Source organism: Trachemys scripta, chromosome 9 (assembly GCF_013100865.1).
Source record: "Trachemys scripta elegans isolate TJP31775 chromosome 9, CAS_Tse_1.0, whole genome shotgun sequence".
NCBI lineage: Eukaryota > Metazoa > Chordata > Testudines > Emydidae > Trachemys > Trachemys scripta.
The window spans coordinates 1,816,862-1,842,869 of record NC_048306.1 but is presented as its reverse complement, the minus strand read 5'-3'; the positions used below and the strand labels follow the sequence as shown (position 1 = coordinate 1,842,869).

Genomic DNA, 26,008 nt, shown 5'->3' with positions numbered 1-26,008 from the left:
CACAGCCCCACCAATCAGCCTTGTCCCTCCCAGTCTGGCCATCCTCCCAGCTGGCCCCATCATACTATTTTGTCCAGACTTCTCCCCACCCCATGTGTGGAGGGGGAGGGGGGGCAGGGACGTGTCCTAGCAGTGTACCCAGGTTTCCAACTGGACCCAGCCTTGAAATCCAGCTATCTACCCCAGGCATGACGAGAGACCCCAAAGACTCTTTTTAGAGCCACTACAGTTTTCTGAAAAGCAGCTGTATTCTGTGCACTGCTTGGCCCCTCACATCTCTCCTTCCCCACAGCACAGGAGGCTCAGTGAGGGGTGCAGTGGGGATAGTCTCAGCGGAATGAGGACACCTCACGGAGATGAACACAGCCTGAAACAAGAGTCGGCAGATGTGGACGCCGCTCCACTCAGTGTCAGTGCGTGTTCCCGTCCTCCCTCCCCAGGGCAGGACAGCCTGTGATATGCAACAAGCATGCCCATTCTGCACTGCTCACCCAGTGTCAGCACGCACGTGCTCAGCTGCATACCCAGATGGGCAGGGCTTTGCCAGATCCTCTACACGTGGGTGGGGTGTGGAGATAGGCTCCTCCGCGAATGACAAGCCCCCCCATATCCCAGCTCAAGTAACAGCGGTTAAGGAGTGGGGGGTGTGTGTCTCAGACCCCTGTAGATGAGCTGGGCCCCCCCCCGATCATGGCACACATGAGGGAGGGGAACCTAGAGCTGACCGGTGCCTCTACCCCTATTTCCCCCAGCCCCCCATCGCTCACCCTCATGTCTCCCTGCCCAGTGTCCCCCATTCCCCCAAACCCCGCTCTTACCACCCATCCCCTTATCCCTCTCCCCGCACTGCTCCCAGCCCCTCTCCAGACTTCCACCACTAATCAGCTCCACTCCAGCTAGCATTGGCTTGTGTCATATATTTTCTTTTTAAAAATCATTCCAGTGCCTTCTGAATAGTCTGCTGTTCTCAGACTCCATTTCCCCAAACTAACAGAGGCAGACTGGAGCAACACCCCTCCCTTGTCGCCAGTCAGATGTCCGCTCTGGGTGGGATGTGAACTCACAGTGTCTGTGTGGGACTCAGATTCAATGACCAGAACAGTCGCAGAGCTGCAGAACTGTGAATTTTAGCTGCTTTTCAAAACTCTTGGTCTTGCTCTCTCTCTGCACAGACACCGTGTAACCCAGGAGGTGCTTGAGCCCTAGAAATTCTTGCTAGTGTCCCTACGGAGGAGCAAACTCCTCCTCAAATAACGTTGTAATCTGATTTCCCCCAAAGGCTAGTGGGCGGCATGTGCTCTGCTGGGGAGACCCTGGTGTGGTGATCTCAGCCCTGCTTTGATCCCTAGCTCTATGCAAAAATGCATTTCCAAAGGTCAACTTTACAGAAATCTGGGTTTTTCCCGGGGGCTGGATCTCAGGCACCCCCTGTTCAAACAGCCCCAAATTTGGACCTCTGAGCAAACTCTGCACCTCCAAGAGGCACGCAAACTTTCAAGACAATCTGAGTAACTGTGCAGACTTCAGAGCACTTAGAAGAGTCAAGCTTTAAACAAAAAGCCTGTCTTGACCCTAACTGTAGCAGAACGATAATAGATAAGACAGACAAAGGCTGGGAGAAAGGGAATATCTGGTTTTCACAGATAGGGAACTAAGGCACAGAAATATTAAACCACTTATGCAAGGTCACACAAAGGATCTGTAGCCAATGCAGGAACTGAACCTGATCTCCTGAGTCCGACTCCAGTACGACAACCGTAAGCCTAGCCTTACTCCCCAAGCAAAAGTGTAGAGTAACACAGTGTCAGAGTCACCTGGCAGTGTTAAAACCACCTCCATCATCTCTTAGGGCGCCAAAGAAGAGATCTGTCACACAGCTTAACAAAGCCCCGTCATTTCAGGCTGAGGAGCACATCAATCCACTTTCACTTTTCTGTCACCTCTTTTCTGTGCACCACAGTTGTTATTTTCATGAATTACGTTTTACTTTGGTTTTCTGCAGACACAAGGTTTCCTGTCTCGTTAGAATTCCTTCACTGGGTGCCAATCAGCCGAAGACAAGCTGCTCCCATTCAGGAGAGGGTCTGTGAGAGGATTTAATGAACAACCAAGACATAGTGGGGGCAACGTCTTTTTTTTAATTGGCCAGTGTATTAGAGCAGAGCTCCTTTTAGAATGAAATTCTGAACCTGCTTCTGCTTTTCAGTCCTTGACTCAAATATTCTGCTATCTTTGGGCCAGATCTTAAGCTGGGATATGTCCGTATAGCCTCACTGTAGACAATGGAGCTATGCCCATCTACAGCAGCTGAGGAACAAGTCCTATATGTGCAGAATTCCCAAGAAGGCCTCCATTAGCAGTCAGTATTACAGAATATTGGAGACAAGAGACTAGCTGAGGCCACATTTTCATCTGGTCCAACTTGATGAAGCTCTAATACTTTAATTTAATTAATGGAGATATCCCATCTCCTAGAGCTGGAAGGGACCTTGAAAGGTCATGGAGTCCAGCCCCCTGCCTTCACTAGCAGGACCAAGTACTGATTTTGTCCCAGATCCCCAAGTGGCCCCCTCAAGGATTGAACTCACAACCCTGGGTTTAGCAGGCCAATGCTCAAACCACTGAGCTATCCCTCTTCACTTTAATGGAGATGCACCGATTTATGTCAATTATGTGATAATTGGGCCTACAAATTGACTCTAATTGTGAGCTGAACTGTAAAAAGTATGTGAAAGTTCCTGCGATGTCTGGAAATCAGTGAACCAAAATTGGGGTGTTGGAAAGTAAGCGTAAGTGGTGGACAAAATAACAAGGGGATGGGCTATTCCACCCCTTAAAGAAAAGAGACTTTGAGGGGAAAATAGGGAACAACAGACAGAGGCTACTGGAGTGAGCTTCACCATCATGGCTGCCAGCGGCACGTCCCCCTGGGACCCCGGCCTTCATGTCAGCCTGATCCTGAGAAATGTCCTGACCAGACTGGGCCAGAGAGAGGGGCCAGATGACATTGCCACCTGTACCAGCTCGAGCTGAATCCCAAACACCACCTGGGATGAATTGGAGACTTAATAACAACAGTTCCAGCCCATCTCAACTACCTTCTTCTCGTCTCCCAGCAGGACAGCTATCCCCACCGAAGAGCCTGTGAGACAAGGAGTGGGGATTCCTTGCCAGAGCGCTCTTCAGCTAACGGGTAAGGCAACGAGGGGAGGTGTGGAAAGGAAAGTCTCATTCAATGCTTTACATTTCAAAGGCTGTCACAGTATTTTCTTCTTTTCTGGATCTGTAATAAGAGGTTGGAAGGATTTGTAAGGGTGGGTTTGCCGCGGTGCTAAGCAGGCTGAGGTCTCTGTATTCCAAACCCCAAACTTTGGTTAACACTGTTGAATGTTGGAAAGTGACTGGGTGACGCAAACATGTTGGGCCCATTTATTCCATCTAAATTAACACATCAGCTCTCACCCGGCACGTGAAGCTGAGCAAAGACTTTTGGCCACAGTGAGGGTCAAACAGTTACTTCATGTCCATAAACATTCTCATGACAGAAATAACAGTCCTGCGTTCCCCCCGATCTTTCGGGGGGGGGGGGGGGAATGCCCTGTACGTGCTTTCATTAACACGCAGTCACTTCATTTTTTCAGTAATACTATCGTTGTGCCTGCCACAGAAGGAGCATTTCCAGGCAGGATTGTGCAGGAGATTTTCTGCTTTCGACAAGGTGAAATGTGCCTGTTTAGCCCTTGCTTCGATACTGACAGCTCGTATTTGTTAATAACTCTCTGGCTCCAAATCACGAGCCCCACCCAGGAACAGCCTACCTTGATTACAAGGGTTGGGTAAAGGCCCAGTAACACATTCAGATTTCCCATCTGTCATCCTGCACATTAGCCACATTTGTAACATGTGTCCTCAGCTCTGTTTGCTAACTTAGGGCTCAAGTATACAAACAGGATTCACGTTTGTGCAGCATCCCAGAGGGGTAACTAGGCTCTGCAGGGCACGGAGGGTCCATGGGAGCTGCTTCCATGATCCAGCCGTCCCTACCATAAAGAATTCCTTGCTGAGACAGTTATCAAACACCTCGTGGCATAAATTCAAATCAAATCCAAGTAACGTGAACTTACTCTAAAACTATGACACACGAAAAGATGAAGGGCAAATATATCAAGTTCCACCAGCCTTCCCTTTACTTTTATGTGTAACCTTCTCTTGTGAGCTGGAAAACTTCCGAAAAAGAATACGATTGCCTTTAGCCCTTGAGGCCCTATTCTGCCAGTGTTCCCCAGATCGAGTAGGACCCTACTCCATGAGTAACCCCTCTGAGATCAATAGGGCTTTGATGCGCTACCTAGAGGTCCACAAGATGACTTCTCTGGAACAACTTGCAGAGTAAAGTTCTACTCAGCGTGAGTAAGGATGGAAGGCTCAGGCCCTCAACAGGGGACTATTATAAAATACAGTCGAACGTTGCTTAAGGTGAGATAAGCATGTACTTTTACCGGTTCCTTTACGTGTCATTTTTCATATTCCTATAAATAAATCTCAGTGATAAAAAAGGTGGAACACCGAGACAGTCAAATGTGGGTATGAAATCCTTTTTAAAGGTGAGTGCTTTATTGCATAGATGAACAGGATACCAATCTAAAGCCTAAAGCATAGCATAGTATGTGAATCTTGGAGACTGATCTTGTTTTAACACAGTCCATGTCATACCCCAGCCATTACTTGACTACACGCTTGACTGTGTTTTGTTTTTCTTTAGTTATTTGTTATGTTTTCAATCCACAGAAGCTTTGCTTGGCAAGGGATCATCTTGAAATGGTAAAAAAACCATGATGTTCACAATTAATACAACATCAACAAGACATGTGGAGGTCTGCGGCTCATTAAGATGTAATGTCAGGATGCCAAAGAGAAGTCACAGCTGCTACCTGCTACGCAGAACGTGTGCAGGAGGTGCCAATTACTTTGCTCTCATGCAGTGCAAGAGACCTCCGTTGTCCTTATGCCAGCCTGAAATGGTGTCGCGTGAACAGGCAGGTGGAGAGATTGCCAGCAAGGCAAGCTGTGTAACCAAGCTTCTTCCGAAACTGGAACGAGGGCTGGATAACGAAGAGCAGCATTGCGTCTCAACTGGAACAGAGCAAATGGGGGACTTGTCGTTTTGTTGCTATTATTAATACGCTGGATGCTAGAGAAACAGAAAAACTCATACCTACCAAGAAGCTAGACGTTCTTCCACAGCAAGAGGCCTGCTGCCTAAGGTTCTTACAGCAGCGAGAGAAGTTAGAAAAGACCTTCCTCTGGGGGTGGGTGGCTGAGGATCAGGGAGCTGCAACTGGCCTCCTGTGGCTGCCACTACCTACTACATCTGAGTAGCTTTGACGTAGTGGAGAACAGGGCCTCCGGGAGAATTCCCACAAACCCACAGTGCTGGGGGTCGTGCTCACTCTCACAAACAGCTCTGTTGACGCCAATAAATAAGGTAACAAACAAGAAGCTCAAACTGCATTTCTGTTATCAGTCAGTGTGAGTCAGGACAAAGGACAAGAAGGGCAGTGAGTGTGAAGTTGGATTTAAGGGTGTATCGGTCTAACACAAAATAACATTGCGGATGTGAAGGTCTATATTACACTGAGTTCTGGGATCCTAACAATGGCTCAAATCCTGAAGTTCTCTTTCAATTTTGTCTCAGTCCTCACTGAGGGGAAAACTCCATTGACCTGTGCAAGGACATGATCAGGCCCCACATTTTGAGAATTGAAAAGCTCGATGTATTCTTGCAACAGTGTGTAAACCCACTTCAGGATTCCAATAGGCAATTTCTTTTTGACTAATATTACCTTGTTTGTGCTTTTCCCCACCTCACACACACACGTATTTAGAGCTTTTCTGCCTCCTGCTCCTGTTCTACATACAACTGCAAGTGAGATGCTTCTCTGTACGAAAATCAAAATGGAAAAATGTGGCACGACTCTGGCCTACAGCCACTGAGTGAGAACAGGGAGCCGGCAGTCAGGGCACTTGGCTCCGTAGCCCTGCCACTGACTAGCTTTGTCATTGGGGGTGAGCAATTAACCTCTTCATGCCTCTCTTTCTCCATCTGCGAAATGGGGACATTACCGACTTTCATACGATCTGGAGATAAAAGGTGCTTTGATAATACCAAATACTATTATCACAAAACAATTGTCATAAAGTCCATGCTCTGGTCTTCGACTCACTCAAAATTCTGACTGACCTTCCTGACATCTGCCTCAGCTATGTTTTATGGAGGTCGGCTGTTTTTAGATGACAGCAACAAAATTATTAATGAAAGCAACAAAATGCCAACATGCTAGGAGCTCTTTCCCCTCTCTCCTACACTCAGCCCCCAGAACAAGCTTCAGTAGGTAGACAGGTCCGTGGCAACGTGCCCTGAAGGTGCTGAGAATCTAGCTGTGTTGAAATTGGCTGCGGGATGTGAATTCCAGAGTTGAAGGCACCCACTCTCCACCCAACCCCTGGATACAGAACTACAGTGACTGTCCACTCTGGTCTCGGCTGAGCTCAGCTGTTGCATGGGAGGAGAGGAAAGGTTCAGAGTCAGCCAGGACCCAACCAACACCTTGAGTGACACCCAGAAATGAAGGGGCAGCCAGTGCAGCTCTGGTAGCACCCACCCAGTATTCACCAAGCACAAGCTAGATTGTAACTATGCAGTGTGGAGGCAGAGGCCATGCACAAGCTGCCCCCCCCCAGGAGCAGCCGGGGAGACCCTGTGCATTAGAGACACCCCATTGAGTCACGTTTCCTCCCTGGGTTCCGCCTCGCTAGTAGGGTGGCGGGGCCAGGCCCCACCCATTTCCTGTCTTGCCTTGCCCACTCCCGCCCCTGGCTCCAGCAGGCAGCCTCACTCACTCCCATGTGCTTGGGCCCACGGTCGGGTGAGACTGCTTAGTGTGGGCATGCAGCCCAAGTCACAGCTCTGCCTTCGGCAGACAGGCCGCCAGCTTCAGGTGAACTCCCCTCCACACAGCCTGTAATGCACCAAACGAGGCAGCTTTGTTTCCTGCCACAAACTGGCTGCTCAGAGAAATCAAAGCTAAAGGTTTCTTAAAGGAGTCCATTTCTTAAACAATCTAATTTCATCAGAGGGTATTCATGTGACTTCCTCTCTTTGGAGAACTGATGCAGGACTAGCACATACACAAACATGGGCTTCTAACACGTATTCTTGGCTCATTCATGACTTGGAAAGTATATTTCCCATTGTTAGTAAACATTAACCTATTACGATTTCTGTAAGTTAAACTCTCACAATTCTTTTAGATGTAAGCAGGATCTGAATGAATTCTCCCCTGGCAACTAGTGGGGGGGGGGGGGTCAGAGGGAGGGAGAGACTTCAGGAGCAAAGTGTATTTACATGAACACACCTACTCTGCTTAGATATCCAGCAGATAGAGTGGTGTTGCTCAAAGTGATCAACAACTTGGCTGGTGTTGGGTTACAAATCACTTTAGTATGGAATGATATTAACCAAAATCCTTTTTACATTGGGTATCTAGATAGTTAGTGCCCTATACCTACTGAAACTGAAAAGTTCTTTGTCCTTAAGTTGAACCTACTGAGTGCAAGGAAAATAAATTCAACAATAGAATGTGTGTAAACTTTTCCCTGCTTTCCCCGCAACCTTACTAATATAGTCCAGGCATTCAGGGAAGGGACCTCTCAAAGCTAATGAAGAGACTGCAGAAGTATGTTATAATAAATAAGGCATGGTAATTGATAAGGGGCATCTTATAATCCAATTCTGTTCTGTAATTGAAAAGGAATATTTTGTTGCCAATGTTTTCTGTGATTTATGAAATAATGACCCATTGAAAGATGTTTTTAACTCATTAGGAAGTGCTTATTAGAACAGGTGCTCTTAATAATAATGATTGACTTAGAAATCCTTTTAGCTTATCAGTCATGTAAACTAAGACACCATAAAGAAATTCCGTAAGGAATGAGGTAAAATAAGATACTGAAAACAGTACACCTCTCGGGAAAGTAATTTTTTCCTCCAAAAAGAAACTGCTTTGTCTCACACCCTATCAAAGGCAAGAGATTTGGGGGGTTAGACTGGGAATGAAAACTGTCAGGATCCCACCACTTACAGGGGCCAACTCTTCACCCTACATACAGAGTGGTGACGTATCTTTTCTTTCTGTATAATGCGGCAGCAATCTTTGACTGATAATCTTTGATTAAATAATTCCATTTGAGCCTGTTATTTGATGATCTTGAATCATTATTATAAATTATAAATTCAAACATGCAACATCGTTATCTGTCATTTTCTGTACATCCATGGCCAACACTTACAAAGTGGCCTCTACAGCATTGTAGACGTATGTCATATCGTCATTCCAGTGAAGGATAGCTCACTGTAGAGGGGTACCTTGAACTCCTCCAAGAGCCAAGATACAGTATATATTTTTCTCGCAGCACACAGCTTAAAGCCACAAGCCCAGCAGGGTGTAACGGAGGGGAAGGGACTTCCAGTCACATTTGGAATCTTGCCCCAACTGCTGTTTATACGAGCAAGACAATAATAGCAGAGCAGAGAAAACCATCCTACAATTCTTCTTGCCACAAATTCCTCTTTCCTACAAAACACCGAAACATTTTAGTATTTCTTCCCAAAACTAACCCCCCTCCACTTAGAATCAACTCCTGCCATTGGGGACTCACCTTGCTATTGCTTCCTCCTTATTATACCAGGGGTTTTCTTTTATTGAAGTGGGTCCTCTCTTTGCAGTGGGCTGTTTTACTTTCAGAGTCTTCTCTAATGTCCTTTTCCTTCCCCTTCTGCTTTCTTTGCACAGCCGTTTTATTGCCCCTTTTGTTTGTGTTGTGTCTGTTTATGGTGTTTACTGGCATACTGGTATGTATGATGCTTGACCATCAAAAGCAGTGGTGTTCTCAGATAGCATTGCTTAGTACGATCACTAGCCAATCAGAACAAAAGATTTCTACTTCCCATTCATTACATTTACTCATGCAGCCCAGGTGAACGTGCAACCTCTTAAAAATCCCAATGGAAAAGAGGTGTAACCAAGTTAGTTACTCAATAAGACACAGTTGGAGCGTGAGCCACATTGCTTACCTATCGATATGGTCCAAACTGCAGCAATTTTCATAATAGCCTTGGTGCGGGAATTGAAGCGGCTGTGCTCAATGGGATTGCGTATTGCTACGTACCGATCAAGAGAGATGGCACAGAGATGCATGATAGATGCAGTTGAAAAGAGCACATCTAGGGAAATCCATACAGGACACAATTGTTTAGGCAAAGGCCAAGCAGAATCTGAAACACAGAGAAGAGAAATGAAAGGAAAAGGAGAAGAAAATGATTTGAGAAGCTAGGTCATCATTTATAATCAAAGTGGTCTGGTATTTTAAGCCAATGACATACTTTTAAGGGGTGCATGAATGTGGATGACAGGGAAACCACCTCCAACATCTACATCTACTCAGTCCCTAGCTCCAGGTGTCCAGCAAATTCTCAGCATTTCCCAGGTATCTATTTTCTGTCACTTGCGTTATTGTTCCCTAAACACAACAGAATCCTGACCATGCTGAACTGTTGAGTCGGGAATGCCTTTGGGTCCCAGTTTAATTCCATATTCCCCTGGTTTTTCATCTCACCCAGGCTTTCATTAAACCAAGGGCTGCATATTGCAATATGCTATTCAATCTGCTTGAGACCAGAGAGTACCACTCCCTATTGGGACCCGTACCAATACATATTTGCTTCAAGCTTTCTCTTCAAAGGGTGTAAGGTACCTTTTCTATAAGCTGACTGGTCCCGCTAGCTCTGAATTCAGCTTTAAATGTGCTTCCCAGCTTGGGCTGTTGCAGTACCTGAATAATACTTACCTGCCTCACAGCAGGGCGTTTGCCAAGGCGTTTGAAGCTGTAAAGTGCTAAGTATTATGATTTACAAAAGTGAATATACTAGCAACCTGAATTGAGCAGATAGGTTCATCTGACTGCTGTTGGCACATGGCTAGTAGGGGTGTCTACAATTATTAATCAGTTCACTAAGTAGTGAAGTACAGCCTGAGAATAAAACTGCCCCAGAAGGATCCTCAGGGGACATCGCTATTTAAATTAAGGCTGGGAGACAATTGATTTTTGTCTGATACTCTGCATGCGTTAATGCTCAGAATGGATTGTAACAGATCAATGACACGTCCTGCCAACCTCTGGGCTTCCATCTCACCTATCAAAACAATTTAATCAATCGTGTCTACAGCAGCTGCAAACATGAGAGGTGCCCTAAGATTTGAATAATAAGGTATTCCGCCATCAACAGCAAGTTGTTCATTATTCAGAACACTGATATTTCAGGCAGTTTTCACACCGGCCTGTTCTATATCTCAGCCGGGGAGGATTCAATATATCAGCTATAGAATCAACTCTTCAGTAAGAGCGATGCCGCATCCTAGCTACCCCCCCGGCCTCCCATTAATGGAAAACCAGGAAGGTTGGTCAGAACCTCACTGAAACCTTTGTTAAATGGGTAACCAAGCAGGACAGAGCCCAGAGTTTCCTTACACTTCATGAAATCTGAAATGAATTGAACCAAATTAAATGATTTAAAATTGGCAAAGTGAAGATCAGGAACAACTAGCAAGAGAACATGTCAGAGTGGAAAAAGATACATTAGCCCCATCGTACAAGTGGGACAACTGAGGGAGGGACTAGCTGAGTCGCTGGCCAAAGGCCATGCCGTGAGGCTCCAGTTCTGGGAGTTACTTGAGCACATGTCTAATTTTCAGCATGTGTGCATAGCCCCACTGAAGTAAATGAAATTTCTCATAGGCTTAAGTTACAATCCTGAATTGGTGCTGAGCTGGGACAGAACTCAGGAGACCTGACTCCAGGCCTACGCTCCTCCTTACTGGATACCATCCCCATTAACATAACGTTCCTTGAACTTGTGGTATCATTCACTGGGAACTCACCTAGGCCAAAGGCCCTGATTGATATAACCGCCCGTCTTTCTGGAGACTACCGCTCAGCTCATTGGATGCCTGTTTCCCATCCCCAGGGAGACCCACAGCACAGTAGGGGGTGCTCCGACAGCAGAAAGCGCACGCATTTCTAGTGCTGGTCATTTGTCGTGTGTCCGTGTTTCCCTGGGGATCAGAGGCCTATGTTCATTCTCACCCCAAGGAAGATCTTGGCTGCACACCAACATGTTGCCCTGCTGAGTTGGCCACCCTGAGTCCTGCTCGGTGGCATCCAGTCGTCTGGCTTCTTTTGGAACAAGCGGGAAGTGGTGGATAATTAGTTTAGAGGAGCAAGCACTCAGGGTATGGCTACACAGCGAGTAAACACCCGCGGCTGGCCCAGGGCAGCAGTGACATTGCTGTGTAGATGTTTAGGCTCAGGCTGGGACCCCGCAAGAGGGGAGGGTCCCAGAGCCTGGGCTCCAGCCGGAATGTCTACACAGCAATGTCCTCGCAGCCTGAGCCCCAGAGCCCAAGCCATGCTGCGGATCTTTTATTCCAGTGTAGACATACCTAGAGACCCTTCGGAGAGGAGGTGAGTAAAAGCCCTGGCTGCTGGAACAGCTGTCGCTGAAGGTGTCTGTGTGATATAAAATCCAATGAAATGGAACATGATTAACTTATGACTAACCCAGTTTATAAGAGGCTTAAGCACCTTTACCATAGATCAAATGGAAAGTCTCCTGCGCTAACTCACGCCTGGGACGTCCCTGCGACCAACCTGAATTGAGGTCAAAGCTTTAGCAGAGTGCAGTTCAGATTTGCTGGAGCTTTAATGATCATATTCTGAATACCAATTAACGCCGGGAGGTGGCTTACACAATGCTGGAAAGAGAGACTCTGATTCCCTTCATGTGGTTCAGTAGATCCATATAAGCCCCAAGCCCTTGCCAGCAGCTGCTGGCCCAGGCTAAAACATCGTCAGTCACAGTTAATGCCTTGCCAGTCTTTTTAGTAGGCGTTTCTAGGAGCTGCCTTTCTCATACGGACTTAAGTAAGAGACGAGTATAGGAACTGAAGAATTATGATTATTGCATGAATTACATTGTGCCTAGGAGCTCCAGTCTCGGACCAGGACTGCACTGTGCTAGGCGCTGTACACACAAAAAGACAGTGCCTGCACCAAAGCGCTTTTGATCGAAGACAAGAGACAATGGATTGGTACAGACAGGCCAATGGGGAAGTGCCAGGAAATAATGAGACACTACTGATCAGCATGACAGGCAGTGGTGTCAGCACACCAGCAGCTTAATGAATGAAATCAGAATATACAATGAAATCAGGAACTATTTGAACATGACCGCATGCTGAGGAGGATGAAGTGGGACTGGTGAATAGGTATCAGATGAATGGATCTTTGCATGAGTCTCTGCTCAGAAAGTAAGCGAATAATATTTGCATTCCAATTGGTTACCCCTCTCGCCCCGCCAGGCACAGTGCTGCACTGATCATCAGGAAATCTGGGCACACCAGCCCGGGAAGCAGGCCTCCTTAGCGCCCTCAGTGTGTCTTAACAAAACACTCTCCTTCCTGCCCAATACAATTAATGACACGGTCGTCATGTGGGTGAATTCTGCCTGCTGAGGTTTATTATATACAGTCAAGAGAGCTTCGGCAGCCGATTTTGCTGTATCATTTCATGATAAAAAGCTTTTTGTGCCTCTTTTCTTTTTTCAGCCCCTCAGCTCCCACCATTGGTGCCTGTTAGGGTCAGCTCTGCCCCTGAGGCAGAACAAGCAATGGTGCAGGAAGTAAAGTATTAGGGGCAGCAAAAGGGACAGCCGTGGTTTCCAGGCCTGGCTGCAGGCTGGCATTGCTAGTAGTCCTGGGGCAGCAGAAATCCAGCCCTGGGGCAGACACCACAGCACTTTGTTATGGGAAGCTGAGAAGAGGCTTTGCACAGAGCTGCTATCTGGATAAATCTGCAGGCTGGCATCAAGGCAAGGCGATCACCCAAGTCTTCCCGCAGACTAATCCTGTCCGTCTTCATGAGTCCAGGGCCCCAGGATGTGCTTACGCTGCAGTGACAATTATATGTCAGCAGAGACACTTCACGTTCTCAGGGTGTTCCTTAAGTTATTAAAAATGTCACTCTTATGACGTCTGGGGCTCGGTGGCTGCTTCTAACATTTGACTAGGCCTTCAGACAACAGGTCACAAGGTATGCCCAAGCCACACAAGCAATTAGTTTTCAGTAAGAACAGTCTGTGCATATGAAAAACACCTACCCAGAGTACGACGCCAGTCATCTTGGTAAGAAAGAGCAAAGGACGCCAGCTGTCATTTCATATGAAATGGAATCAGAGGTACAAGGTAGCTGTGCCATGTGACTGGACAAGGATACAGACTAAGGAGAATAGCAACTTGTTTATTTTAAATGTATAATCTTATATTTTCTTTCCCCCAGAAATAATTTACTCACCGAAGTTAACAACTCCCTTGGTCTTTTTTCATTTCCGTTTGACTGGCAAGTCTCAAGAAATGGCCACGACACCGTTATTAGACGTGCAAATGGGTGGGTCAATAGTAACTGGATCCCTCGCTCCAAACACCTTTACACTTCAGTACATGGACGAGTGTGTCTCCAAGCCAAACTCGCACCTTAATCTGAATTTTGCTCCGGAAAAACGGACAGAACCAACTCCCTGGATTCCGAACAGCCTGCACTTTGGCAGCACCGAACTTTCAGAAGCAGCTCAAAGTTCTATGGCTTGGGTTAATCGGTATCCTTCGGTTCACCGCAGCGTCTCACTCTCAGTTGTGATGTACTGACAGCTCAACCTCCCAGAGCAGTGTCTTCAGCATGAGTTCAACAGTCAGAATGGAGAAAATCCAACTCCATTTATAGGCATCCTTGTGATGACAACTAATAAAGCAAAAATGGGCAGTGAAATTGGCAGAAGGCCTGTGTGTTAGAGACAACATTCTGTGCCAGGAGAAGCCGTCAATCCGTCGTCTGGCACTCGAATTCTACAGCTGCCTCACTGGTGTGAGAGTGGGCACAGCGTGTGGGGCTGAATCATGAACTAGCAGCACCAGGTGCACAGAGGAGGTTTCTCCCTCCAGGTTCCCAGATCACTTTAGTGAAAGCGAAACCAGCCTGACCTGCTGCACAAAGGGTCTGATTCAAAGCCGAGTGATGGCAGTGGGAGTCTGCCTGCTGACTTCAGTGGGCTGTGGGTCAGGCCCAACAGGACAGAATTTAAAAACAAGATTACACTGGGCTCTGTGCAACTCATGTGTGTGGCAGTGGAGTCCACCTTCCCCTTGCAGGAGGCTGTCCTGGATCTAGCATGGGCGAGCAGATAGGATGCCAGACTTGTTGCCTGGAGACCTGGCTTTCATTCCCAGCTCCATCTCTAGAGCTGTGTGAAAACTGGAATTTCTGTCACCTGGGCAATTCTGATATTTCATCATTTGTTTCTGCCCCGAATTGAAATACAAAGTCAAAGTATTGAAATTTTGTACAGAATAGAAGTTCCAAAAAATTCTGAATTTGGAAATGTCTAAACATTTTGCTCAAACTTGTTTTGACATTGGATTGCATCCGCCTAAGGTGACACAGTGTCTCAAGCCTCCAGCCTTCCCTGTTGGGTGGGCTCTTTGGCCAGACTACATCTCCCATGATGCACCATGTTCATGGTAATTCCACAATGCACCAGTGTCGCTCACCCAGAGTGAAGCCTGCAATGCATCATAGGAGACATAGTCCAGCCAGGGAATTTAGCCCCTAGGGGAGAATGGAGGCTTGGAGCACCTGAACTACAACTCCCAGGGGGCACCACAGCTGTTCAGGCAGACACATTAATATCGAGATCACCTTAAATGAAATATTTCATTTCAATTTTTCTTACAGAGTATATGGACCAGAAACTACCTTTTCCATCAAAATAACAATGGTCCATCTAACTCACTGTCTCGTCTTCCAACAGTGGCCGGTGCCAGATGCTTCAGAAGGAGTGAACAGAACAGAGCAATTTATGAGTGATCCATCCCCTGTCGTCCAAGTCCAGCTTTTAGCAATCAGAGGTTTAGGGACACCAAGCGCCTAGGGTTGCATGCCTGATCATCTTGGCTAATAGCCATTGAATTTGAATTTATGAATTTATCTAATTCTTTTTTGAACCCACTTATACTTTTAGCCTTCACAACATCCCCTGGCAATGAGTTCCACAGGTTGACTATGCATTGTGTAAAGAAGAACTTCCTTATGTTAGTTTTAAACCTGCAGTGTATTAATTTCATTGGGTATCCCCTAGTTCTTGTGTTATGAGAAGTAGTAAATAACACTTCCTTATTCATTTTTTCCACACCAGTCATGATTTTATAGACCTCTATCATACCCTCTCCCACCTTGGTCATCTCTTTTCCAAACTGAAGACTCCCAGTCTTTTTAATCTCTCCTCATATGGAAGCTGTTCCATACCCCCTCATCATTTTTGTTGCCCTTCTCTGTACTTTTTCCAATTCCAATATATCTTTTTTGAGATGGGGTGACCAGATCTGCACGCAGTTTTCAAGGTGTGGTCACATCATGGATTTATAGAGGCAATATAATATTTTATCTCCGATTATCTATCCATTTCCTAACAGTTCCTAACATTCTGTTGGTTTTTTTGACTGCCGTTGCACATTGAGTGGATGTTTTCAGAGAACTAGTCATGATGACTCCAAGATCTCGTTCTCGACGAGTAACAGCTAATCCAGACATTCACTTTGCAGGTATAGTTGGGATTATGTTTTCCAATGTGCATTACTTTGCATTTATCAACATTGAATTTCATCTGCCATTTTGTTGCCCAGTCACCAAGTTTTGTGAGATCTTTTGTAACTCTTTGCAGTCTGCTTTGGACTTACCTATCTTGAATACTCTTGTATCATCTGTAAACTTTGCAACCTCATTGTTTGCTCCCTTTTCCAGATCATTTATGAATATGTTAAACAGCACTGATCCCAGTACAGAACCTTGGGGGACCTCACTGTTTACTGCTCTCCACTGTGTAAACTGACCATTTATTCCTACCCTTTCTTTCAACCAGTTACTGATCCATGAGAGAATCTTCCCTCTTATCCCATGACTGCTTACTTTGCTTAAGAGCCTTTGCTGAGGGACCTTGTCAAAGGCTTTCTGAAAATCCATCACCCTTGTCCACATGTTTGTTGACCCACTCAGAGAATTCTAGTAGATAGGTGAAGCATGATTTTCCTTTACAAATGTCATGTTGACTCTTCCCAACAAATCATGTTCATCCGTGTCTCTGATAATTCTGTTCTTTACTATAGTTGTTACTAATTTGCCTGGTACTGAAGTTAGGCTCACTGGCCTGTAATTGCCAGGATCGCCTCTGGAGCCTTTTAAAAAAATTGGTGCCACATTACCTATCTGCCAGTCATTTGGTATAGAGACTGATTTAAGTGATAGGTTACAGTTAATAGTTCTGCAATTTCATAGTTGAGTTCCTTCAGAACTCTTCGGTGAATACCATCTGGTAGTCATTCACAATGAAACACAGAATCGCTCCGATTTGTATGAGTTGCTGTTTCAAAAAAACACATTACACCAGAGTCTTCAAATGGAAAGAAATATGGAGGATGCAAAATTGAGGGAAATGACCCAAACTCTAAATAAAAAACCTGTGAGTTTTCCACTGTTTTTCTCTAGACAAGGAAGAGAAGGCCTAGCATACAGAAGGGTAAATTGTATACCTAGCTCTACAAAAGGAGGTGTTCCCAAAGCAACGGAGCATGGGCAAAACAAACTCTTTCAGCATGGGCACCTGAGAGGATTACTTGATTCAGACTTCCTCCATCCGTACTTGCTAACGTTCTCTCTGGTGAGGACTGGAGAAAATGCTGCCTATTGCAAGACTGCTGTTAATCCTACTTCTTAGCTCCACCAGCAAAGGGGACAGGCAGGCAGAGGCAATGTGTAAAGTGACTTTTTCTCCTATCTGGCATGTCACTTTGTCTATAATATCATCCAATAGCTTGGGCAATTTGAAAAGAAATGAAAATAGAGATTGCAGACCAAATTCATCCCTTGTGTGAGCAGGGTTTGGCTTCCATTGAGGTCTTACCATCATCTGAGTGTGACTTGCTTACGCCCGGGCTCAGTTTGGCGCACTGTGTTTAATTCGGAGGCGTGGACACTGCACATGCACAGTTACTGCGGTTTTTAGAGCAATCCGCCAAGTACTGTATTTTTCTCCATGCCTGCTCACTGTGACCATGCAGTGGGACACTCGAGCCAAATGCTGTATTAGACCCAGTGACAACATACGTATTCACAAGATGGCAAAACAAAGAGTTTTCTACAATTAATCAATTTGGCTTCAGAAATTTTCTGTGGAAAACACATAGTAAGGTCCAGTGGCCACTTTGCTCCCAGCAGTAAAGAGGGATTTGGGAAGGCTCAGGTGTAGGAGTGGGTTTGTAACCAACACTGTGCTTAGATCAGAGCCAGGGAGGATAAAAAGCAGCTTTCAAAGCCCCACATGAAATGAGTTTATTTTTTTCCTTTTGGGCTCAGCTCAACACAGGTAACACAGGCCAAGGGTGAGGTGCTGCAGAATACACAGACCCAGAGATGTTGACTGGTCAGGTACAACCTCATTTACTGTTTATTGTCTTGGCACAAAGTGCAAATTTTCCCACATTTCTCTGTTTAAATCGCTTCCTGCTTTATATTCTTATTTTTTCACGTTCTGCTCCAACTACAAACAGGGCCTGATGTTCCTTCCCAAAAAACTGGGGGAAATGAGCATGAATTCCAGCCTGGTTTACTGTTTGCCATATATACATGGCGGTCCCAGTGGATGCTAATGAGGGAGTGTGGCGTGTTGTAAGCACATCTTGATCATTCTCTAGAGTCTCGTTATCCAAATCAAACCAGAATATACACTACTCAAATAAAACCCACATATCCTGCCACTTATCCCAAGAGTTGGCTGGAAGAATACAGAAGAGGTTTTTCCCGGTTCCATGGGAAATGAGGCTATATATTCTTTTCAGTTTGTGATTACCAGCCTCTCTGATTCATTTACTTAATGAGAGGGCAATGCTACAATACTCAATTATAGCTTTCACTCGGTTTGCACACATGTTACTGGGGCAGCTTTTAGTCCAGTATGTCTTCATCCATGTGCAATTCCCAGGGGACACAAGCCTACGAAATTCTTTCCTAATCTGCCACTTTCAGACAGATTCTGCCACTTCTCAGATTCTTTAAAACATTCCAGGCTGAGAAGTCATGTAGTGTGGGGAAAAAACCTGTGCTATCTCCCTTGTTAAAAGCACAGAAGATGTTTTATGCAGCAGTAATATATTGCAATTGAAGCATTTTCTATTAACCATACTTTCTGATATTCACTTTAAAGTTTCATAGCTGCCACAGACTATACAAAAATAGAAAGCAATTACATACAGTTTTAACATTACTGCTCTGCGTTATTCTCTAGGGATCTTAAGGCTTTAATGACTCTCATTCCTCTCTCTTATCTGAAGAGCAAAGTATTTGTAAGCCTGAAACACCACATCACTGGATGTAAAACTATGTATTTCTCTTTCACTAATTTACTTCCTTCTAACTTGCGTCCACAGACAACCAATTCAGAAATATCCCTGTCATCTTGTGAGTCATATAAATGAGCATATGTAAAAGTCTTCATCATAGTTGAGAGGTGCCAAATACCTTGTTTAATCATTGCAATTGTCAATGATTACCCTCTTCTTTTACAGAACAGAGTGCACTTGGGATCTTTTTACAGGGTGGACAAGTGTTCTGACTACAGGAGCAGCAGGACTCAAGGGCAGTGCTGCAAACTTTCATGATTTTATTATGAGTCTCATGGTTCTTTTCTTAAATACCAAGCTCCTGGAGTCATGTTATTAAACCAGAATCTCAGCTTTCATTTAAAAACCCCGCAAGCTTCTAGCCCTCATGTTTTTGGAGAAAAACTTTAAAATGCGATGCCCTAAGGAGCCAAAAAACAAGATGATGAATAAAAATTACCCTAAATGTATTATTTTTAAAAATCTCATGATGTTTTAGGGTCTGTTTTATGATTTTTGAATGCCTGGGGTTGGCAATATGGCAACAGCAATTCCACAAGTAAACCATGCTCCCCACATCCCTAAAGATGATAACATTGACAATCCTGATGTAGACTAGATTCGGTTCTGTGTTTGGAAAGAAGCTGGATGATGTTTTCATGTATTACAGTGATAATGAAATATGTTCTACTTCATCAATAACTAGAGAGGATGCTAAATGGTCCTAAATTATTCCTAGGGTAGGAATAAACGTCAGTTTTCAGAATGGAGAGAGGTAAATAGTGATGTTCCCCAGGGGTCTGTACTAGGCCCAGTGCTATTCAACATATTCATAAATGATCTGGAAAAAGGCGTAAACAGTGAGGTGGCAAAATTTGCAGATGATACAAAACTACTCAAGATAGTTAAGTCCCCGGCAGACTGCGAAGAGCTACAAAAGGATCTCTCAAAACTGGTTGGCTGGGCAACAAAATGGCAGATGAAATTCAAAGTAATGCACATTGGAAAACATAATCCCAACTATACATATAAAATGATGGGGTCTAAATTAGCGGTTACCACTCACGAAAGAGATCTTGGAGTCATTGTGGATAGTTCTCTGAAAACATCCACTCAATGTGCAGCGGCAGTCAAAAAAGCGAACAGAATGTTGGGAATCATTAAGAAAGGGATAGATAATAAGACAGCAAATATCATTTTGTCTCTATATAAATCCATGGTACGCCCACATCTTGAATACTGCATGCAGATGTGATCGCCCCATCTCAAAAAAGATATATTGGAATTGGAAAAGGTTCAGAAAACGGCAATGAAAATGATTAGGGGTATGGAACAACTTCCATATGAGGAGAGATTAATAGGACTGGAACATTTTAGCTTCGAAAAGAGATGACTAAGGGGGGATATGATAGAGGTCTAAAAAACCATAACTGGCGTGGAGAAAGCAAATAAGGAAATATTTACTCTTTATAACACAAGAACTCGGGGTCACCAAATGAAATTAAGAGGCAACAGGTTTACAACAAACAAACAAAAGGAAGTATTTCTTCACACAGTGCAGTCAACCCGTGGAACTCTCTGCCAGAGGATGTTGTGAAGGCCAGGACTATAACAGGGTTCAAAAAAGAACTAGATAAATTCATGGAGGATAGATCCATCAATGGCTATTAGCCAGGAGGGGCAGGGACGGTGTCCCTAGCCTCTGTTTGCCAGAAGCTGGGAATGGGCAATAGGGGATGGATCACTTGATTCCCTGTTCTATTCATTCTCTCTGAAGCACCTGGCATTGGCCAATGTCAGAAGACAGGATACTGGGCCAGAGGAACCTTTGGTCTGACCTAGTATGGCCGTTCTTATGTTCTTAAACAGCAACTACTGAAGTTAATAAAAAACCTTTTTAAACCCTCACAATTGGATAACTTGCACCTAGGAGTATTAAAAGAATTGGCTAAGGAAATCTCTGAACCATTATTTTTTAAATGAAGCTTGAAACAATGAATAAGTTCCAGGGGATTGGAGAAAGGCTCCCTTCATGTCAATATTTTAAAAGCGTAAATGGGACGGCTATCAGCTGGCTAGACTGGCATCTTATCCATCCAGGCAAAATCCTGGAAAGGTTGATATGGGACACAATTAGTAAAGAATTAAGGGATGGTATCACAATTAATACCAATCAATATGGTTTTATGGAAAACAGGTATTGGCAGACAAACTGATACTGTTTTTGATGAGATCACAAGTTTGGTTGCTAAAGATAATGTTGTTGACATAATATCCTTAGACTTCTGTAAGGTATGTAGTCCCGGATGAGCACTGTACAAATCAATGTATCCCATATTAAATGGATTAAAAACTGGTTAACCAACCACAAAAAGTAATGGCAGTTATACAATAGCAACAGAGACCAAGCTGGATCCCTTGATGGGCTCCTTTGATCAATACACATTTTAACCTAGCTAAATGCAAGCTCTGACATCTAGGAATATCGAATGTAGGTCACACTCATAGGATTGGGGACTGTATCCTAGAAAAGTGGTGATCTGAAAAGGACGTGGCAATCACACTAGCTAACCAACGGAGCAAGAACTCCCAAGGTGATGTGGTAGCTAAGAGGGAAAATGTGATCACTGGATGCCAAAGCAGGGTAATATTGAGTAAGAGTAAGGAGGTGGTATTAAGTGAGACCATGACTGGATACTGCAACCAACTCTGGGCCTATGGGCCACATTTCAACAGGGATGTTCAGAGATCTGGCCTGCCAGGTGGCCAGGGCAGAGGATGGAGCTAATGGGATCCCCTGGGTATAAATCCAGGGGTTGGGGCCTGTAACAAGGTTGTGTGTTTAAGCAGTTGTAGTGAGTAAGCAGGAGCAGTTGTGTGAGACCCTGGCCAGGAAGCAGAGGGATGGTCATTTCCCGGGCCCAGGGTGGAGTGGATTTCTGCAGAAGCCTGTTTGTTGTATGTTTTTAATGCTGTTCAGAGAAACAGGACTTCGTGTATATTTCTATAAATAAACAGATTGTGTCAAAGATTACTGAGTCCATGTCATGGTCATGGGAGGAGAATTACATTCACAGCCCTAGCAGTTATCTTTCCAGGGCAGAGTGATGCTTGGAAATCTTGCAGGACTGCTGCCTCGGGTATATCTGTTCTGTTGACTAAAGGTTTTTGCAAGTAGCAAGCTCACGCAACATCACTCTGACAGAAGTTTATGGCTCCATCCTGAAGTGCGTAATTTTGAGTATGAATTTATTCTGTAGATTTGATTGTAATTGTGATGTTAGCAGTAGATTTAGTGATTTGCACTTTAGGCAACAGTTTTCCATTGCCTCATAACTCATGGGTTTGCAGAAGACTAATTTTTTAAACACATTTCTATGTATGAAAAAGAATATTGAGAAACTGATAATCTGTCAGTACACCTGGAAACACAGCACAATAAACGATCTTTTCAATCTTGCTACAATGGACAGGACTGCCTTCAGTATGGCCACATTTAATTCAGTGTAACCGCGTTGTCAGAATCTATGGATTCATTTGTTATCCTTGAGTCACCAAAGTCCTTTTTTGTTAAAGTGCCATTAAGAGGATTAGGTATACAAGGTTATGTATAATACCCACAACTGGCTGGTTAAGGCTTCTATTCTGCAAAGCACTTAAGCTCGTGATTATCTTTAAGCTTAAAATCAAGCCTGTGCTTAAGAGCATTGCTGGATTGAGGCCAGAGTGATCAGCGCCTTCCATCAGTGAACCCTTAATTAGCAAGAGTGTATTGATTTAATCTACTTCTCCTCTGAGCTCGCTGTTCATTTCCTTCCACACAGAAGCTTTGAATCCCGGGACACAAGGTCATAAGAACGCTGGAGCTAAAGATGGGGATGTGGAGGGGGGAACAAAGGTGCTATAGTGTGAAGCGTAACAATGATCTGACCTTGTGTTTTCTCATAGACTTGCAAATAATTTAAAGATTCATCTCTATAATAAGGGACATTTTTCTGCAGCTTTAACGAGAGCAGGTGTGCCTGGTTATAGTTACTTATACACAATATAAACATATAATAAAATACATATTATAGACAGCGCTGTTCATTACTAGAAGTGTAACACAACCCGCATCGTTGCTGTGGCCCTGATTCAGTGCAACAGCGATGCACGTGCTTACGTCCCAATAACTTGGCTGGAAAGTTAAGTTAAGCCTAGGCTTAAATGCTTTGCTGAATTCTGACCTCTAAAAATAATGCAGTGAGTTAACCCTATTTCACACTGCCCAGGGTATTTCATAGTGTGGATTCTGTGAGAGATGATAAGCCATCGTCCAGTTAGTGACATTTCACTTGTCTGATGACAAGGTTAAAAGTCAGCAGAGCTAGTCTTTGTAAAAGTCTGCCCAGCCGGACTGACAGCTCCCCTGAAAACAGCTGGAAACGACGAACGTGGAGGAAATATATCTAGCATCCCTGTCACACTGAAACGTGTCTACTTTTTATTTCAGCCCTTTCTGGCTCATAGAGCAAGAGGTTTTATTGGTCCTACAAAACCCAGGATCTAGGCTACTTATATTCCTGAGTGCCATTTGTTGGCACCTTGTCTATTAACTGTTTACATACACTCATTTAAAGAGCTCGCCTATAAAAGTGTGCCCGTGGTGCTGTGGTCACCAATGGAAGAACCAGAAGTCGTCCCAGTTTGGAATTTCCTTGTGACAGTCGCAGGTAAGGAAGCTTTCACTAAGGGTGTCTGAACTTGTGTCACGCAGAGAGAACACCTCAGTCAGCTTACTCAGTGGAATCCTTTGTTAAGGGGTATTGTTTACTTAGCTAATAGCAGGGAAATCAAAGCCAGACGGTTATTACCTTTTCTAAATGATTCTAGTTACTCCCTGGATCACAGAACTCCAACCAAAATGCAAGCAAATCCAAATTTCTAATAACATAAATTCGAGATCACCCTAGAAAATGCATACCATTCTAGTCAAGTCCATATTCTGCTGTAATGATCTGCTGACCCTTCTAATAGTGCCTGTGTAAAGAGAGACAAGCCACTTTCTGAGCCTCCAGAGTTACCTCACAAGGATTCCCACAACGTTCCCACTCCCTCGCCCACCTTAAAGGGCTTTTGCTCATAATTGTCTTTGTAACGAAGTCAACACTGTAAAACTAGGGCTGGGGAAAAAAATTCAGCGGAGCCGTGAGCTGACCTGATGCTTCGCTCACTCCTTCAGCGCAAACCTTTCACGGCGTTTGAGAAATAACGTGGCTCGGGGTGCTTCTGGGCCCCTCTCCTGGGGCAACTCTCCATGGGCTCTTCAACCTGCCATCCGGGCTCCCCCAGCTCCTCCCCTCCCTGCTGTTCCACTCAGAGTTCTGTTTCCTGTCACGTGCATATGCACAGCCAGACACGCGTAGCTTCATAGCCAGGGATCCTGCCACATCGCCCTATTATGTATGTTGCAGCAGCTCCCATAGGCCACCGGCAGAATCAGGCCCCACTGTGCCGGGGGGCAGGAGGGCTTCGAACAAATGAAAAGTCAGTCTCTGACCCAAAAAAGCCTATAGTTGGAGGGCCAGATCCTGCCACCTTTACTCCCGCTACTGCCCGTGGGAGTAAACACTGCTCCACGCGAGCATGGACAGCGGGATCTGCCCCGCGTGCCTGAAGAGCTCATCCCCACAGCGCCCGTCGGCCCCCAACGCTACAGCAAGCAGAGATTTCAGACGGACAGCTCAGCCTCCCATCTCAAAAGTGCGTTGTGTTGCTGAATGGGAGGGGTGCCAGGTGGGCCACTCGCCATGACTCGCCTCCAGAGCCGAGGGGCCGCAGCAACCGCTGCATGGCGCACGGGGCGGACTGATTTTCACCCGCCGGCTCAGTGCAGGGCCCAGCTCTCCCGCTGAGACTCCAGTGGCACTCTGCCGCAGCAAGGCCACCCCCAGAAACCACTCCCACGTCTCTTGCTTTGTAACACTAAGTCCACGGGCACGTTCCCTGCATGGGCTGGTTATGCCAGGGAATGGAGAGAGGTTTTACACCCTGGCAGATTTAGGGAGATCCATTTCCCACTGGCTTAATCAAGATTACAATATACTCATTATTTGCCATTCAGGTGCAGGCGTTTGCCACCAGTTCTGCCCTCCAGCTTCCATAAACCAGGGTAGGAGATAACTCATCCCCTTCTAACTGCAATGTGCAAGCTGGACTCTCTACTGTCCCGCACAGGAGCTGCCAGTTTGTGTAAAAGGGGCCCCCAGCTCGCGCTGGCTCCAGAACACATGTTCTGCACTGAGTCTGATCAGGATAGCCCGCTGTGCCATCTGCATTCTGCTCCCTCTGGGGTGGAAGCCCAATGCAGAGGGACAGCGTAAGACTCATCCATCCCTGAAATCCCTCTTCAGCCAGCAAAGCTTGAATAATTCTGACCCCTAACATGCTTGACCTCTATTGTCTGGTTCCGCACTGCTGACAGACGTCAATACCTGCATCTTTTGGATACTAATGGACCACATTCACTACATGTGGCTTTTCCAAGAAGACGGCTAACTTGTCAAATCAAATGACAGAATGTTAAAGGAAGCTGTATAGAACTTGTTATTGGTACTGTCTAGATACCTGTTATCAAAAGCTCTATTGAGAATCAGACAAACTGACACTAGTGTGCCTTTGTCCTGCAGCACTTGCACCCTGTAACATGCTGCATGGTTCTGAAACAGGTGCACAAAAGCACCCAAGGATTTTAATCTTTGCACTCTGAAGGATTTAAAAGACTGCCACCAAGCCACTCTGGTGCCATCATCCTGCAGCCCTGACCCCTGGTAGAATCATAGAACCACAGGGTAAGAAGGGACCGCAAGGGTCATCTAGTGAGTCTAACCCCCTGCCAAGATGCAGTCATTTTCTTCCTGGCTGTGAGCTGTCGCCCAAAGAACTGAGTGGCCCTATCGGTTCTGGCTGGCTGAATACCGAATACCCCTCACTAACCTGGAATCATGGGCAGGAGTCCCCTGTGAGAGAAAGTGGTACAGAACGAGAAGCTGCAACGTTGCAGGATGTACTCCCGAGAGTTATACAGCACCAGAGGTGGAATAAGGCTCAAATAGATGTTGACGTATGGATGAAGCCCTATTGTTTTAAATAGCACAAAGTGAGAACTCAATGTTCAGAACCAAACAACCACAGGATGTTACCTTCGTGTGATTTTGCCTCCTTAAGGAGACCGCCCCCAATTCACATATATGGACACTACAGAGGTATTTGTAATCTTCTTCCTCTTACACAAGCAGGACAGATTAGAAAAAGGAAGGAGTGGAAAAGTCTGTCATGTGGTTCCAGCGTTCAAATAGCACTCTGATCTTCTTCTACCGCTCTTGTTGTTCCTATTTGGTCTCCTGATTTGGGATGGGAAAGGACTTTTATCA

General features: G+C 45.2%; 1 protein-coding gene across 1 annotated transcript in view; it reads right to left on the bottom strand.

Annotated features, from left to right (window-relative positions):
* HTR2C (5-hydroxytryptamine receptor 2C) overlaps positions 1–26,008 on the bottom strand; it is a 130,993-nt gene that overhangs the window by 7,973 nt on the left and 97,012 nt on the right. The window contains exon 3 of the mRNA XM_034782650.1: positions 9,134–9,334. Coding sequence (XP_034638541.1) covers positions 9,134–9,334 — 201 coding nt within the window. The remainder of the gene's footprint in view (positions 1–9,133; positions 9,335–26,008) is intronic.